Source organism: Hyperolius riggenbachi, chromosome 9 (assembly GCF_040937935.1).
Source record: "Hyperolius riggenbachi isolate aHypRig1 chromosome 9, aHypRig1.pri, whole genome shotgun sequence".
Classification (NCBI taxonomy): domain Eukaryota; kingdom Metazoa; phylum Chordata; class Amphibia; order Anura; family Hyperoliidae; genus Hyperolius; species Hyperolius riggenbachi.
Window position 1 is genome coordinate 42,751,020 of NC_090654.1, and position 14,667 is coordinate 42,765,686.

At 46.1% G+C, this 14,667-nt stretch overlaps 1 protein-coding gene across 1 annotated transcript in view; it reads left to right on the forward strand.

Moving 5' to 3' along the window:
- LOC137532273 (interleukin-17 receptor E-like) overlaps positions 1-14,667 on the forward strand; it is a 131,238-nt gene that overhangs the window by 44,492 nt on the left and 72,079 nt on the right. Inside the window, exons 2-3 of the mRNA XM_068252605.1 lie at positions 9,068-9,083; positions 11,493-11,630. Of these exons, the coding sequence (XP_068108706.1) occupies positions 9,068-9,083; positions 11,493-11,630 (154 nt within the window). The remainder of the gene's footprint in view (positions 1-9,067; positions 9,084-11,492; positions 11,631-14,667) is intronic.

The following is a 14,667-nucleotide window of genomic DNA, read 5'->3' on the forward strand; positions in this document are numbered from 1 at the left end:
TACTGGTGAAAAGCGGTCTCTTGTTACGTGCATTTACATGGGGAAAAGCTGTCTCTTATGTGCATTTAGTGGGGAAATTTTGTCAGTAAAAATAATCTTTTGTCAGTAAATCTTTAGGTATTTGTCAGTAAAAAATAACGTGAAAGGTTGGCAACACTGGCAGGCTGTGTGGCGCAACGGGAAAGATACAGGCAGCCCACCTTGGGCTTGGCAGGGGGGAGGAGCCGACGTCAGCGAGAGTAGGGTGGCCGCAGACAGCCATAAATACGCAGTGTGTGACTGCGTCGCACTCGCAGAGCCTCTCAGCCGGAGTCAGTCCAGAGACTAGCAGACTCACAGGAAGCCAAAGCCAGCCAGGAGCAAGCCCATGGAAGAGGGGTAGGAATGGGGTATCACATGCATGCGTAAAGAGGTGGAAGGTGTGGGTGTGATTAGGCAGGACATGGGTGTGGTTATGTGGTTGGGCGCGGTTAATTTAACCACTCCCATAGGCGCCAGAGAAAATCTTGCACCCAGGTGCCAGGCACCCCAGGCTCACCCCTGGGCTGACCGCTCCTCTTTAAAAAACAATTGTATAGTGGATGGGGAATGTGTTGGAATGTGTATTTAGTAACAACAGTCTATAATGTGTATATCTATGCATTGCCAGCTATTATCAGCTATTCATAATTTTGACGTTGTTTCTGAGTGACTGGTATTGGTTGGATCACAAGAACCCCCTTTTTCATTACCAGCTATAACCACAGTAACAAAGGTCTTTCTACATCCTGTGTCTACAAAAGGAAGTTGTGAATAAACTTCTTTGTTCTTCTTGGTGTGTAATAGCTAATAGAGCCATGAGGCTGAATAAAGGACAAATATCAAAGAAACTGTCATTCTGTAAACCCCACATATCTATAGAGCTATTAGATAGTAACAATAGAAGGCTTTTCAGAAGTCTGTTCTCACAGCCTGTATAAAGGAAATGTCTTGTGTATCAGAGCCCTGCTTCAGAAGTCGGCGTGGAGGCCAGAACTGTACCATGTAGATAGGTGCCACTTCCCTGTCACTATTCACACAGGAATGATTTACTGCTTGTTTCTTCCCTGCCAACACGCACTGTTTTCTCACAGATCATATGAACAGCTGAGAGATTTTTCAAATACAGGTTAAGGGTCTAAAGAGAAGGACATGCACTTTATTCCTATTCTTGGATGCTTACACCCGCTATTTAGAATGAGCTCTTCCTGACTGGAATCTCTGTTTACTTTACAATGCGTGAGGCAGAGAGACTCCAGGAACAGGGCTGCAATTGATGAGTTATTACACACTATTTTGATGCTATATTTCTGCTTTTTGCCATTCTGAAGACATTTCAATCACAGGATTATAGCCAGTAAGGACTGTTTCTGTATGCACTGGACACAGTCCTCCATAGTAATGCCCACAGTGAAAACTGTTCTCTGTAAATGTCCTATTTTCTTCACATAAAAAAAATGAAAAGATGAAAGTTAAGCCTTTGTATTGCTATTTGCTAGTAATATATGGAGTGCAGAAAAAGGCTGGCATCACACAAAATGAAAAAAAAATAGCTCTTTATTAATCAGTCATTAAAATGACAGCATGGTCAAAAATAGGCTCTAGCGGCCATATATGTGGTGTTTAGAATTTTAGTTAACTTTGATAGTTGTCCTTTAATATCTGTTTCTCCTGCATTGTACATTGCTGCGCACTAAGAAGCTAAATCATAAGAGCTTTTTTAATAGAAAGTCATAGTTCAGGATGACGTTGTGGGAGAATTGGTAATGATGTGTCATTTTAATGCTAGCAGAAAAACGATATAATGTCCTTGGGGGTACAGATATGATGCCATTCATTTAATAGCAGTTGCATAGTAATTGGATAGAAGTGCTAACCCTTCTGCCTCTCCCCAGATATAAATAGGAAAAAAATGGCTTTAGTTTCTTTTTGATCCCGATCCTGTGTTCTGAGCTATCAGTTTGTGGTGCAATGCCATGCTGCATTTTGTGATAAGCAGCACTCCCAGAATCCTTTGCAGTTAGTATAGAGCACCCTACTGTTTCTACTGCTTATGCCAGCCCTGTAAAATCATGGGTGGCGTAACTTACCATCAAGAATATTTAAAATGCTCTTGTGAAGTTCAGAACAGCCCTTAGGCAGATTTATTTGTGGCGTCACTTCTTTCTCTTGTTACACCAATGTGAGTAAATAAACTTATTGCTCAACAGTACATGTCCATCATTGAGGATGCCTCTTTTCAAAGAGGTGTTTTTTACTACACGTATTGTGTGGGAGACATAATGGTTGCCTTTGTTGTATGAGGCACATGGTGGCAATACTTGTTATATGGGGCACATCATGCATGAGCAGTGCTACACTGGGGCACGCTGGCGCACTGCCCCCCCCCCTCCCCTCGGGAATCACTGTGTACTTGTACTGGCTTTCCCAACTCTCAGTAAACAAACATTCCGCAGATATCACCTGACAGGACTGAAGATGTCACCATCTGTGATAAAAGTCATGGAGAGGAAAGATTTTACAATGGGCAAACACTAACTAAATCTCACTAATATTATAAATGCAGAAGTGTGTATGTTTGTTACTCAATCGCACAACAATGGCTGAACGGATTTGAATGAAATTTGGCGCACACATAGTACATTACCTGGAATAACAAATAGGATACTTTTTATACCCATAACCAAAAAGTGGGCGGAGACAAATACAAATTTCACTGGATAATGTAAACTGCAGCCATTCTTACACTGTTAACGGCAGGGTTCTCAAACTTTGCACAGTTGGTCACTGGGTGACTGGGATTAATATTCAGAAAAGTGGGTGGAGCCTACAAAAGCCAATTAAAACTCACCTATTGATTTTCAAGTGTAATATTTAATTGCTGCCATTGTTGCTCTGTTAATGGCACAAGCCTCAAACCTGGTACTGTTGGTTATTGGGTGACTGGGGTTCAAATTCAGAAAAGAGGGTGGAGCCACAAACAGCCAATCAGATTTGTTTAATTTCAATGCAAATTATTGATGCCAAAGACTGCAAAGCTCACAAACGTAGTAATTGAGCAATTGTGTGTTAGGGTTAGAAAAAGTGGGCGCAGCCAACACTAAACAAATATATACCCGGGCAACGCCGGGCCATCAGCTAGTAATTTATAAATGAACATTGTAATAAATTAAGCAATTTTATTAATTACGTTATATTCAGGTACGTTTGCACGACAGTTCCGCTGTAAGTCCGGTTACACCACAGGTTTACGTTACACGTTTAGAAGAGTGAACAGAAAAATAATTGTCCTGTGTGGAGTCTTTCCAAAGCAAACACTTGATTTCTTCCCATTCCGCCTGGCACATCTGCCAATTAGCTAGGTAAACTGGTACAATCACCCAGCACTGCCATATGGTGCCAAGGGGTGTGCCCTCCTTCCTGAGCCTGCCTGGGAACAACAGGCAGCAGTGCCAGTTACTCACCGGAGTGCCTTTATCACAGCAACAGCAGCGATGTACACCTTGCAGCACTACTGTATTTTGTATCGCTTTGCCTCTCTGAGCCATTGAAGTGCAATACTTTACTATACGGCACTGTGCAAAAGTTTGGGGCATTTGTGAAAACATTTTATACAGCAGAGTCCCCAGTATCCGGCACAGCGGGGATCGCCTGATGCCAGATACATGTGCTTGCTGGTTGTTTGAACAACTACCTCAAAGAAGCACATTCCCCCCCCCCCCCAAATACTCACCGAGCCTCCACCGACGTCTTGCAGATTTCCTGCAGCTCCTAGCGTCTTTCCGGCATCCTCTGTGCACGCAAGACAGTGTCACCTGATCCGCATCTGGTCACGTGACACACCGACTTGCATGCATGGACGCTGGAAGCCACTAGGAGTCTGCTAAATGCTGCAGGAAGGCTGTAAGATGTTGCTGGATACTTGTTACGTGTTCCAATGACTCCAAACCTGGAGTAACCTGGGTGACTAAGACCCACCGGACCCCCCTGCAGAAATTCTGAGTGCCCCCCCCGGGGCCCGCTCAGGGCCGTTTCGGGGGGCTGGAGGGGTCGCAGCATGAAGGGAAAGCCATGAACACACAGGCCCCCCCCCCCCTCACCTCGGGCTCTCCCCTCCAGCTTCAATAACTGTGTGTGTGCAGCGGCGGGCAGCGGCAGATCCACATACCTTCCGTGCGTTCCCGCGCGGATGCTTCTCTCTCTAGTGTCTGACAATACTTACTGTTTATACAGGAAGTCACGGCAGAGGCTAGAGAGAGAAGCATCCGCGCTGGAACGCATGGAAGGTATGTGGATCTGCCGCTGCACACACACAGTTATTGAAGCTAAAAAGGAGAGCCAGAGGTGAGGGAGGGGGGACCGAGTGTGGCCATGACTTTCCCCTCATGCTGCGACCCCTCCAGCCCCCCAAAACGTCCCTTAGTGGGCCCCAGGTGGAGGCCGGGTCCCTCTGCGGTTGCAGGGGCTGCAGCCCCTATTGTTACGCCCATGGTCTCCGCTATCCCCTCAGGCCTGCCAGTTAGATGAGACGGTCGGTTGCCTGAGTTCTTGAGAACGGGGACTTATCAGGGCTGTAACAAGGGGGGGGGGGGGGGGGCAGCCAATGCGAATACAGGGTGGCCCAGAGGTGTGTTGGGGGGGGGGGACTGCTAACCTTCTCTTTCTCTGATACTCCTGATCAGGTGTTTTTGTGGCTACACATGTTTATGCGTGTGAAGGTAGCCACACTTGTTTTATGACCCTTGCAAGAGGGGCCCCCAGGCTGTGAGGGTCACTAAGGGGAGGCAAAGGAAGGGTTGTGAACATACAAGTTTTGCAGGGGGTTCTAATGCTTTGTAGTTACACCCTGCCTGTAGTTCAGTTTCTGCAGGTTGGGCGATGATCACACGAATGACCCTGATGGTGTCATCAACACACACCAAAATCCTCTGCCTGCAGATCACCCTTTGCACCTGTCTGTGAATAAATAGCTAAAGTAAACTGAAAAGAGACAGTGATGAGAGTCAGAGAGATTAGCTCTGGCAGCACTATGGGTGACAAGGAATTTAACCTGCAATTATGCAGTTATTTAATTATAGCTTACGTAATCCGTGAAGACGTAATTAGATTCCGGTTAATGTACACCCAGAATATTCAAAGCATGGTGTCAGTCACTATAAATATCTTGCTGGATATCTTGAGCTTACTACTTTTGCCATATACCTTATTCTAGCCTTGTGCACATGCTAGACGTTTCTCATCCTAGGCGGAGGCTCAGGGCAGCCTATGCTGCAAATCTGGTGTGTGTACAGAGGCCCCAATGCATGGCCGAGAGAGATGGAGTGTTTTATCCCCTCTGCCCAGCCCATTGTTCCCCTGGTAACCCCCTCCTGATCTATGCCAATCCATTGTGCGCTGTGCCACTGTCCCTCCTTCCTAGAGTTGGGCCGAACCTCCGATTTTAGGTTCGCGAACTTCCGCAAAAGGTTCGGTTCGCGAAAAAGTTCGCGAACCGCAATAGACTTCAATGGGGAGGCGAACTTTCAAAGTTTTAAAACATTCTATCAGCTGGAAAAATGATAGAAAACATGTTTCAAAAGCTCTAATACCTGGAGCCACACCTAATTGAGTGAAATACACATCACTGCTGGAGGACCCGCCCACCTCCAAGCAAGGTCCTTTATACCATTTGCCTACCTACACTAATTAGTTATGGGACAGCTGCTACATACTCTGCTAGGGAGATTTTATCCTCCCTCCTACCGGAGGGTCTCTTCTGCCAGGGAATTATACTATTTTAAAAACCAGTATACATCATACCATAGCTGGGAATACATACATGAGTATACATCATACCATAGCTGGGGATACATACATGAGTATACATCATACCATAGCTGGGGATACATACATGAGTATACATCATACCATAGCTGGGAATCGAACCCAGATCTCACTGTGTGGTGGGCACGTCACCCTAAGCACTGTACCACTACAGAAGTAAGTGAAGCTTGCCTAAAATTTAACATTTATGCTCAATGCAATAGAACCATTAGGTTGCTTAAAGGAGAACTGTAGTGAGAGGTATATGGAGGCTGCCATATTGATTTCCTTTTAAGCTATACCAGTTGCCTGGCAGCCCTGCTGATCTATTTGGCTGCAGTAGTGTGAATCACACCAGAAACAAGCATGCAGCTAATCTTGTCAGATCTTACAAAAATGTCAAACACCAGATCATACCATAGCTGGGAATCGAACCCAGATCTCACTGTGTGGTGGGCACGTCACCCTAAGCACTGCACCACTACAGAAGTAAGTGAAGCTTGCCTAAAATTTAACATTTTTGCTCAATGCAATAGAACCATTAGGTTGCTTAAAGGAGAACTGTAGTGAAAGGTATATGGAGGCTACCATATTGATTTCCTTTTAACCACTTGAGGACCCACCCTTTACCCCCCCTTAAGGACCAGCGCTGTCTTAGCTGATCTGTGCTGGGTGGGCTCTGCAGCCCCCAGCACAGATCAGCGTGCAGGCAGAGCGACCAGATCGCCCCCCTTTTTTCCCCACTAGGGGGATGATGTGCTGGGGGGGTCTGATCGCTCCTGCCTGCCGGGTGTTGCGGGGGGGGGCACCTCAAAGCCCCCCTCCGCGGCGAAATCCTCCCCCTCCCTCTCCTACCTGGCCCCCCCTGGAGATCCGGGCTGCACAGGACGCTATCCGTCCTGTGCAGCCAGTGACAGGCTGTCTCCTGTCACATGGCGGCGATCCCCGGCCGCTGATTGGCCGGGGATCGCCGATCTGCCTTACGTCGCTGCTGCGCAGCAGCGCCGTACAATGTAAACAAAGCGAATTATTTCCGCTTGTGTTTACATTTAGCCTGCGAGCCGCCATCGGCGGCCCGCAGGCTATTCACGGAGCCCCCCGCCGTGAATTGACAGGAAGCAGCCGCTCGCACGAGCGGCTGCTTCCTGATTAATCAGCCTGCAGCTGGCGACGCAATACTGCGTCGCTGGTCCTGCAGCTGCCACTTTGCCGACGCACGGTATAAGCGTGCGGTCGGCAAGTGGTTAAGCAATACCAGTTACCTGGCTATCCTGCAGATCCTCTGCCTCCAATACTTTTAGCCCTAGACCCTGAACAAGCATGCAGCAGATCTGGTGTTTGACATTTTTGTAAGATCTGACAAGATTAGCTGCATGCTTGTTTCTGGTGTGATTCACACTACAGTGGCTGGATAGTGTACTGGTTAAGGGCTCTGCCTTTGACATGGGAGACCAGGGTTTGAATCCTGGCTAGGTCAAGTACCTATTCAGTAAGGAGTTCAAGGCAAGACTCCCTAACACTGCAGGGTGGCCTCTTGAGCGCGTCCCTGTGGCTGCAGCTCTTGAGCGCTTTGAGTCTGACAGGAGAAAAGCGCTATACAAATGTTTGGATTATTATTACTGCAGCCAAATAGATCAGCAGGGCTGCCAGGCAACTGGTATAGCTTAAAAGGAAATCAATATGGCAGCCTCCATATACCTCTCACTACAGTTCTCCTTTAAGCAACCTAATGGTTCTATTGCATTGAGCATAAATGTTAAATTTTAGGCAAGCTTCACTTACTTCTGTAGTGGTACAGTGCTTAGGGTGACGTGCCCACCACACAGTGAGATCTGGGTTCGATTCCCAGCTATGGTATGATCTGGTGTTTGACATTTTTGTAAGATCTGACAAGATTAGCTGCATGCTTGTTTCTGGTGTGATTCACACTACTGCAGCCAAATAGATCAGCAGGGCTGCCAGGCAACTGGTATAGCTTAAAAGGAAATCAATATGGCAGCCTCCATATACCTCTCACTACAGTTCTCCTTTAAGCAACCTAATGGTTCTATTGCGTTGAGCATAAATGTTAAATTTTAGGCAAGCTTCACTTACTACTGTAGTGGTACAGTGCTTAGGGTGACTTGCCCACCACACAGTGAGATCTAGGTTCGATTCCCAGCTATGGTATGATGTATACTGGTTTTTAAAATAGTATAATTCCCTGGCAGAAGAGACCCTCCTCCCTCCGGTAGGAGGGAATAGGTAGAAGGGGGGGAGGAGGGAGGCCAATTGGATTTCTGGAAAAAGATACGAAAAACTAGCGGAAGATAAGAGAATCAACTGCAGAATCGAGCAGCAAAAACGAGAGGAGAATTGAGAGCCAAAAACGAACCGTGTATTCCCAGCATAAGAGGACTGGAGTGATGGTCGTGTCAAGGAGAAGTTGTGGACAAGCATTTGATCAGTTTAGTCAGGCGACAGATATAGGCTCTGATTTGCTAGTTATGAGCAGGATGTGATCACATGCTCCTCCATGAGTTCTCCTAGAAAGGACCATCACTATCGGGGAATACTTGGATTAGGCATAATTACAAAGATGTGCTAGTTCTGAAAGCTCTTACCTGGCTAGACTGGCTGCAGATGGAAATTGATTTTTTGTAAGAGGTGTGCAATGGCATCCCCTATTTTTCACTCGCCGCAATGCCACAAGTTCACTTATTGAACTTTATCCCAATCAGTAGCTGATATCCCCTTTCCCACTAGAAAGCTTTCGATTTTCTCAAATAGATCATGCGGGGGGTCTGTGTGGCTGGAATTGTGATGAAACCCCTCCCCCAGCGTGATGTCATGACCATGGTCCTGACAATTTGCCGCCTGTGAACCTGGTTGCATTGTGGGAAATAACAGCTTTTTCCAACAAACAAGCAAGCAGCTTCTCCCTCTGTGCATAGAACTCTCAGTAACGAACATTCCGCACTGATCACCTGACAGGACTAAAGATGTCACCACCAGTGATACATTTCAGAATGTAAATCAGGGATAGGAAAGAATTTATAATGGCCAAACACTGACTAAATAATCTGTAAACGAATATTGTAAAAAATAAGCAATTTTATTCATTATGTTATTTTCACTACAGTTCCTCTGTACGGTAAATGTTTTCAGGATACAATGTGTGAGTCTATATATTTATATGTATACATAAAAATATTTTCTTTCAGTTGGTTTCAAATATCTAATTGCCATTTTGTTTTTCTTTTTATAGGAATTTGTACTTAGAGGTAAGTTGTTGTTTTTTTTGTTTGTTTGTTTTTATGAAAAGTTACTATTCGTTACTATTTATATTGAATTACAGTGTTGAGGCTGGCATTTTGTGGGTGGATCCGGTGTTCTGAAGAACATGTCTCACAACGTTACCGCCAGGCAAATTAGGCACAATTTTTTAATATGCATTTAACAGAAGATTTGTTTGAATTAAGTATGAAAAGGTTTTGTAAAAAAACAAAACAATTTTTACAAAATTAAAAGAAAAAAAAAAAAAATATTATATATATATATATATATATATATATATATATATATATATTGGGGTGCGAAAGTTTGGGCAATCTTGTTAATAGTCATGATTTTCCTGTGTAAATCGTTGGTTGTTATGATAAAAAATGTCAGTTAACTTCTCTGGGACCGCTCCACGCCAATGGGCGTGGCCGTGGCGGCAGCCCCAGGGCCGCCTAACGCCAATTGGCGTCAAGTCCTAGGGCTGAAGTTTGCAGGAGATTGCGCGAGCATCTCCTGCTTGGGGGGCGGAGCTCCACCCCGCCTTCAGTCTCCGAGCGGCGATTGTTGGATGGCGAAACCACCGTCCAATCATCATGTACAGCACTGCGATCAGCAGCAGCGCTATACTGGGGACAGCCGTGTGACACGGCTGTCCCCTCCATGGTGTCAGGCGTGATTAGCTGTCATAGGCTGAAGCCTATGACAGCCGATCACAGGGATTGGCTGGCGGAGGGAGGGAGGGCGGGGATACATATTAAATAAATAGATAAAAAATGTAGAAAACACGCATATAAATATTTATATTAAAAAAAAATAAACATCTGGTGGCTGATCAGACCCCACCAACAGAGAGCTCTGTTGGTGGAGAAAAGGGGGGGGGGGGGATCACTTGTGTGCTGTGTCGTGTGGCCCTGCAGCTTGGCCTTAAAGCTGCAGTGGCCTATAAAGCAAAAACTGGCCTGGTCTTTAGGGGGGTTTAACACTGTAGTCCTCAAGTGGTTAAATATATCCCATAGGAAACACACACAGTGATAGTTGAGAAGTGAAATTAAGTTTATTGGATTAACAGAAAGTGCGCAATAATTGTTAAAATAAAATTAGGCAGGTGTATAAATCTGGGCACTGTTGTCATTTTATCAATTTAAGAACCTTTAGAATTAATTATTGGAACTCAAATTGGCTTGGTAAGCTCAGTGACCCCTGACCTACATACACAGGTGAATCCAATTATGAGAAAGAGTATTTAAGGGGGTCAATTTCAAGTTTCCTTCCTCTATTAAGTTTCTCTGAAGAGTAGCACCATGGGGGTCTCAAATGACCTGAAGACAAAGATTGTTCACAATTATGGTTTAACCTTTTGGGGACCGCCTAACGCCAATTGGCAAAAAGTCCTGGGGCTGCAGTTTCCCAGGGAACGGCCGCGCGCATGCGCGATCGTTCCCTGCCACTTCACAGAACGGAGTTCAGTGAATAGCCTGCTAGCCATCGATTGCGGCTAGCAGGCTGTTTGTAAATGAAAGAGGAAAGAAATCCCCTTTGTTTACAACTGTACAGCGCTGCGGTCCCCGGCAGTGCTACACAAGATCGGCAATCCCCGACCTCTGATTGGCCGGGGAGCGCTGTCCTCTCATAGGCTGATGCCTATGAGAGGCGGAACAGGACGGATCACCGTCCTGTTCCAATTCAGATACCGGAGGGGAGGAAGGAGGGAGGGAGGGAGAGAGAGCCTCATAGAGGCTGAAGAAAAAAAAAAACTGCCACAGTGATCGGACCCCTCCGACGGCATAAGGGGACAAAAAAAGGAGGTGAGTCCGATCGCTGGGCTCCATAGCTGGGCTGTGCAGGAGGCTGAAGAGCCTGCACAGCCCAGTACAGCAAAAATGAGCCTGGTCATTAGGGGGGGTTAGCACTATGGTCGTCAAGTGTTTAAGGGAAGGATAGAGAAAGCTGTCTCAGAGATTTCAGCTGTCTGTTTCCACAGTTAGGAACATATTGTCCACCTTCTTCTTCTACTGCTAAGAGAATAACTCTTTGCAGCCATCACTTTACCTACAACTCTCACATTCAAAATCTGTTGTGCTGCAGTGCTGACCGCAAAGAGTTAATCTCTCAGCAGCACAGGGAGGAAGTGGGTGGGGTGGTTGAGTGCTGAATTCTCGCTAGGAAACACCCACTCTCCCTGCAGCTTAAAGCTTTTACGAATGGATCATGGATCACATGATTGGCCATCCGAAAGGGAATTTATCTAGAACAGCTGCATCAAATACAGATCTGGGAGGATGAACTGGGGCTTTAAGAGCAATGTTACGTATTTGCCCCCTTGGATTTTATATTAGAGCTTTACCTTAGAAGTAACTGTTTGCTCATAATTTATTCATGGTGGTTAATTACTTTCTATTTTTCCTTCCCAGAAATCCCTCTTATTAACTCAAACGATTCCAGGAATATTAAGTCCCCTTGGAGCCTCCCTGCCAATGCCCTGAACATTTCCTTCATCCGGGAGAACAACAGGCTGTGCATTCAGATCAGCGTTTCCTTCAACCCTTCAGGTAATTTATCCAAAATGAAATCCTGCATTTTCTACATTCTCTCCAGGTCTCATGTACGGGTAACTACTGGCACTTTTCTTTCCAAAGAAAACAAACCTTTTTTTTTCATTGCTTCTTACATGTCTGACCGGCCTGCATAGGCGCTCAATTACTGTCATCTGAAAACAACCATTAGTGATCATTTTGGGTGACAGTTTTATGATCAATCATTATAATTTGATCCAAGGAACGCTATGAATTAAAGTAGAACTGAGCACGGTACATAAACACCCCTGCATTCAGCATGACAGCACACGTGTGTGTTTAGTTCTTGCGTGATAATAAGATCCTTTTTATTATCTGTGAAGAGGAAAAATAGAGATGGAGTGTCTCTGGTCACTAACACCAGCTGCATGACCCAGGAAGTGACCCATCATCACTTCCTGGCGACTGATATTTGATCACGTGACCGTGAACAATGTTACTATTGTGCCCTACTTAATCTTGATTTGTTTTGAGTATAAAATCTAATGCTGTGGTGGAGCGACGATCACCAACGGTCAGGGCCCGATTTACCATAAGTAACTGTAGGCACGTGCTTACAGGCGCTTGGTAATGGAAAGGCGGCTCACTCCCTTTCCGTAGTGACCCCCTCCCTCCCTATAGGGGAGCCTAAGCACGGAGTAAATGGCAGGTTACTCACCCGGCTCACTGTATTCCACTGGCGAGATCTCCCTTCAGCCAGGGGCACCTCTAGTTTCCTAATACTTGGGGGCACCTCTATCTATTTAGCATTAGGTAGCCAAAAGTGTCCTCAATTTTAACCGACCACTATCGCAAAAATAGTAAATATTTAACATACATGTAAACACATACAAATAAGAAGTATGTTTTCTTCCAGAGTAAAATGAGCCATAAATTACTTTTTCTCCTATGTTGCTGTCACTTACAGTAAGTAGTAGAAATTTGACAGAACCGACAGGTTTTGGACTAGCCCACCTCCTTATAGGGGATTCTCAGGGTTTTGCTTATTTTCAAAAGCACTTAGTGAATGACAGTTGTTGTCCAACTGTCAGAATAGTGTGAATCCAGCAGGGAGGCTGGACAGTATCATTGTATAAATCCTTTTCAGGGAATATTTTTACAAAGGATGAAAGCCTTGCTGAGAATCCCCCATGAAGAGATTGACTAGTCCAAAACTTGTCGGTTCTGTCAGATTTCTACTGCCTACTGTAAGTGACAGAAACATGGGAGAAAAGTAATTTATGGCTCATTTTACTCTGGAAGAAAAATACTTCTTATTTGTATGTGTTTACACGCATTTTACATTTTTCTGGGTAAGGGATGTGAGGAAGAAGTGACAGCTGGGCCAGCCAGCACACTTGCAGTGCAGTTTGATGGGGGTTTGTAGGTTCATGAAGGGTGAAGTCTAGGGTGCCAGGACATCTTTGCCTATAGCCTCTTGTGATATAAATCTGGGCCTGCCAACGACCCATAGCATTGCACTGTATTGTATCCCTAATGTGAACATACAAGTTGACATGTGGCATCCCATCGCCAAGCAATGCCCATAGCGCTGTCTGGTTCCTGGACATTCCATTACCATGCATGTCTTGTGATATTATATGTGTATGTTTGGCTATAAATGGAAACCTGCTATAGCTGTGGATTCCCCCCTTGTAACCAGTATATGCTGTAAATATTACAGCTGCAGCATGCGAAGGCTGAAACAGATAAACCTCTTTATGATCCAGAGAAATGAGGAAAGAGTCAACTTCTGAAAACAAATAAAACGTTGTTTAGATGCTTTGAAATCTTGATACAGAAAAAGCAGGTTTATAGCAAACCTGTAATTAAAAAAATATTAAACAGATACTTACATAAGTAATGGGAAGGCTACCCTGATCCTCCGCCTCCCCACTGCTTCTGATACGACCCTCTAGTTCTTTGAGTTACACTCCCATTCGTGTAATATGGTGGCTGCCATATTTATTTCCTTTTAGACAATACCAGTTCCATGGCAGCCCTGCTGATCTTTTTGGCTACAGTAGTGTCTGAATCACACACCTGGAACAAGCATGCAGCTAATCCAGTCAGACTTCAGTCAGAGCACCTGATCTGCACGCTTGTTCGGGGTCTATAGTTGACAGTATTAGAGGCAGGGAATCATGATTAAAGGATACATCCAAGGTTTCCTCCAGCCCCTGGCAGCTGTCCTGTGCCCTCGCCGCAGCTCCGCACCCCGCTGGTGGTCCCCTCCGGCGCAACATCTCCACTGCACCTGCGCGAGGGGCTCTCACCGTCGCACTAACATCATCAGGACTGTACTGCTCAGTAATCCTGCGCCTGCGCGAGGAGCTCTCACCGTCGCACTAACATCATCAGGACTGTACTGCTCAGTAGTCCTGCGCCAGCGCGAGGGTCTCTCACCGTCGCACTAACATCATCAGGACTGTACTGCTCAGTAATCCTGCGCCTGCGCGAGGAGCTCTCACCGTCGCACTAACATCATCAGGACTGTACTGCTCAGTAATCCTGCGCCTGCGCGAGGGGCTCTCACCGTCGCACTAACATCATCAGGACTGTACTGCTCAGTAGTCATGCGCCTGCGCGAGGGGCTCTCACCGTCGCACTAACATCATCAGGACTGTACTGCTCAGTAGTCCTGCGCCTGCGCGAGGGGCTCTCACCGTCGCACTAACATCATCAGGACTGTACTGCTCAGTAGTCCTGCGCCAGCGCGAGGGTCTCTCACCGTCGCACTAACATCATCAGGACTGTACTGCTCAGTAATCCTGCGCCTGCGCGAGGAGCTCTCACCGTCGCACTAACATCATCAGGACTGTACTGCTCAGTAGTCATGCGCCTGCGCGAGGGGCTCTCACCGTCGCACTAACATCATCAGGACTGTACTGCTCAGTAGTCCTGCGCCTGCGCGAGGGGCTCTCACCGTCGCACTAACATCATCAGGACTGTACTGCTCAGTAGTCCTGCGCCAGCGCGAGGGTCTCTCACCGTCGCACTAACATCATCAGGACTGTACTGCTCAGTAATCCTG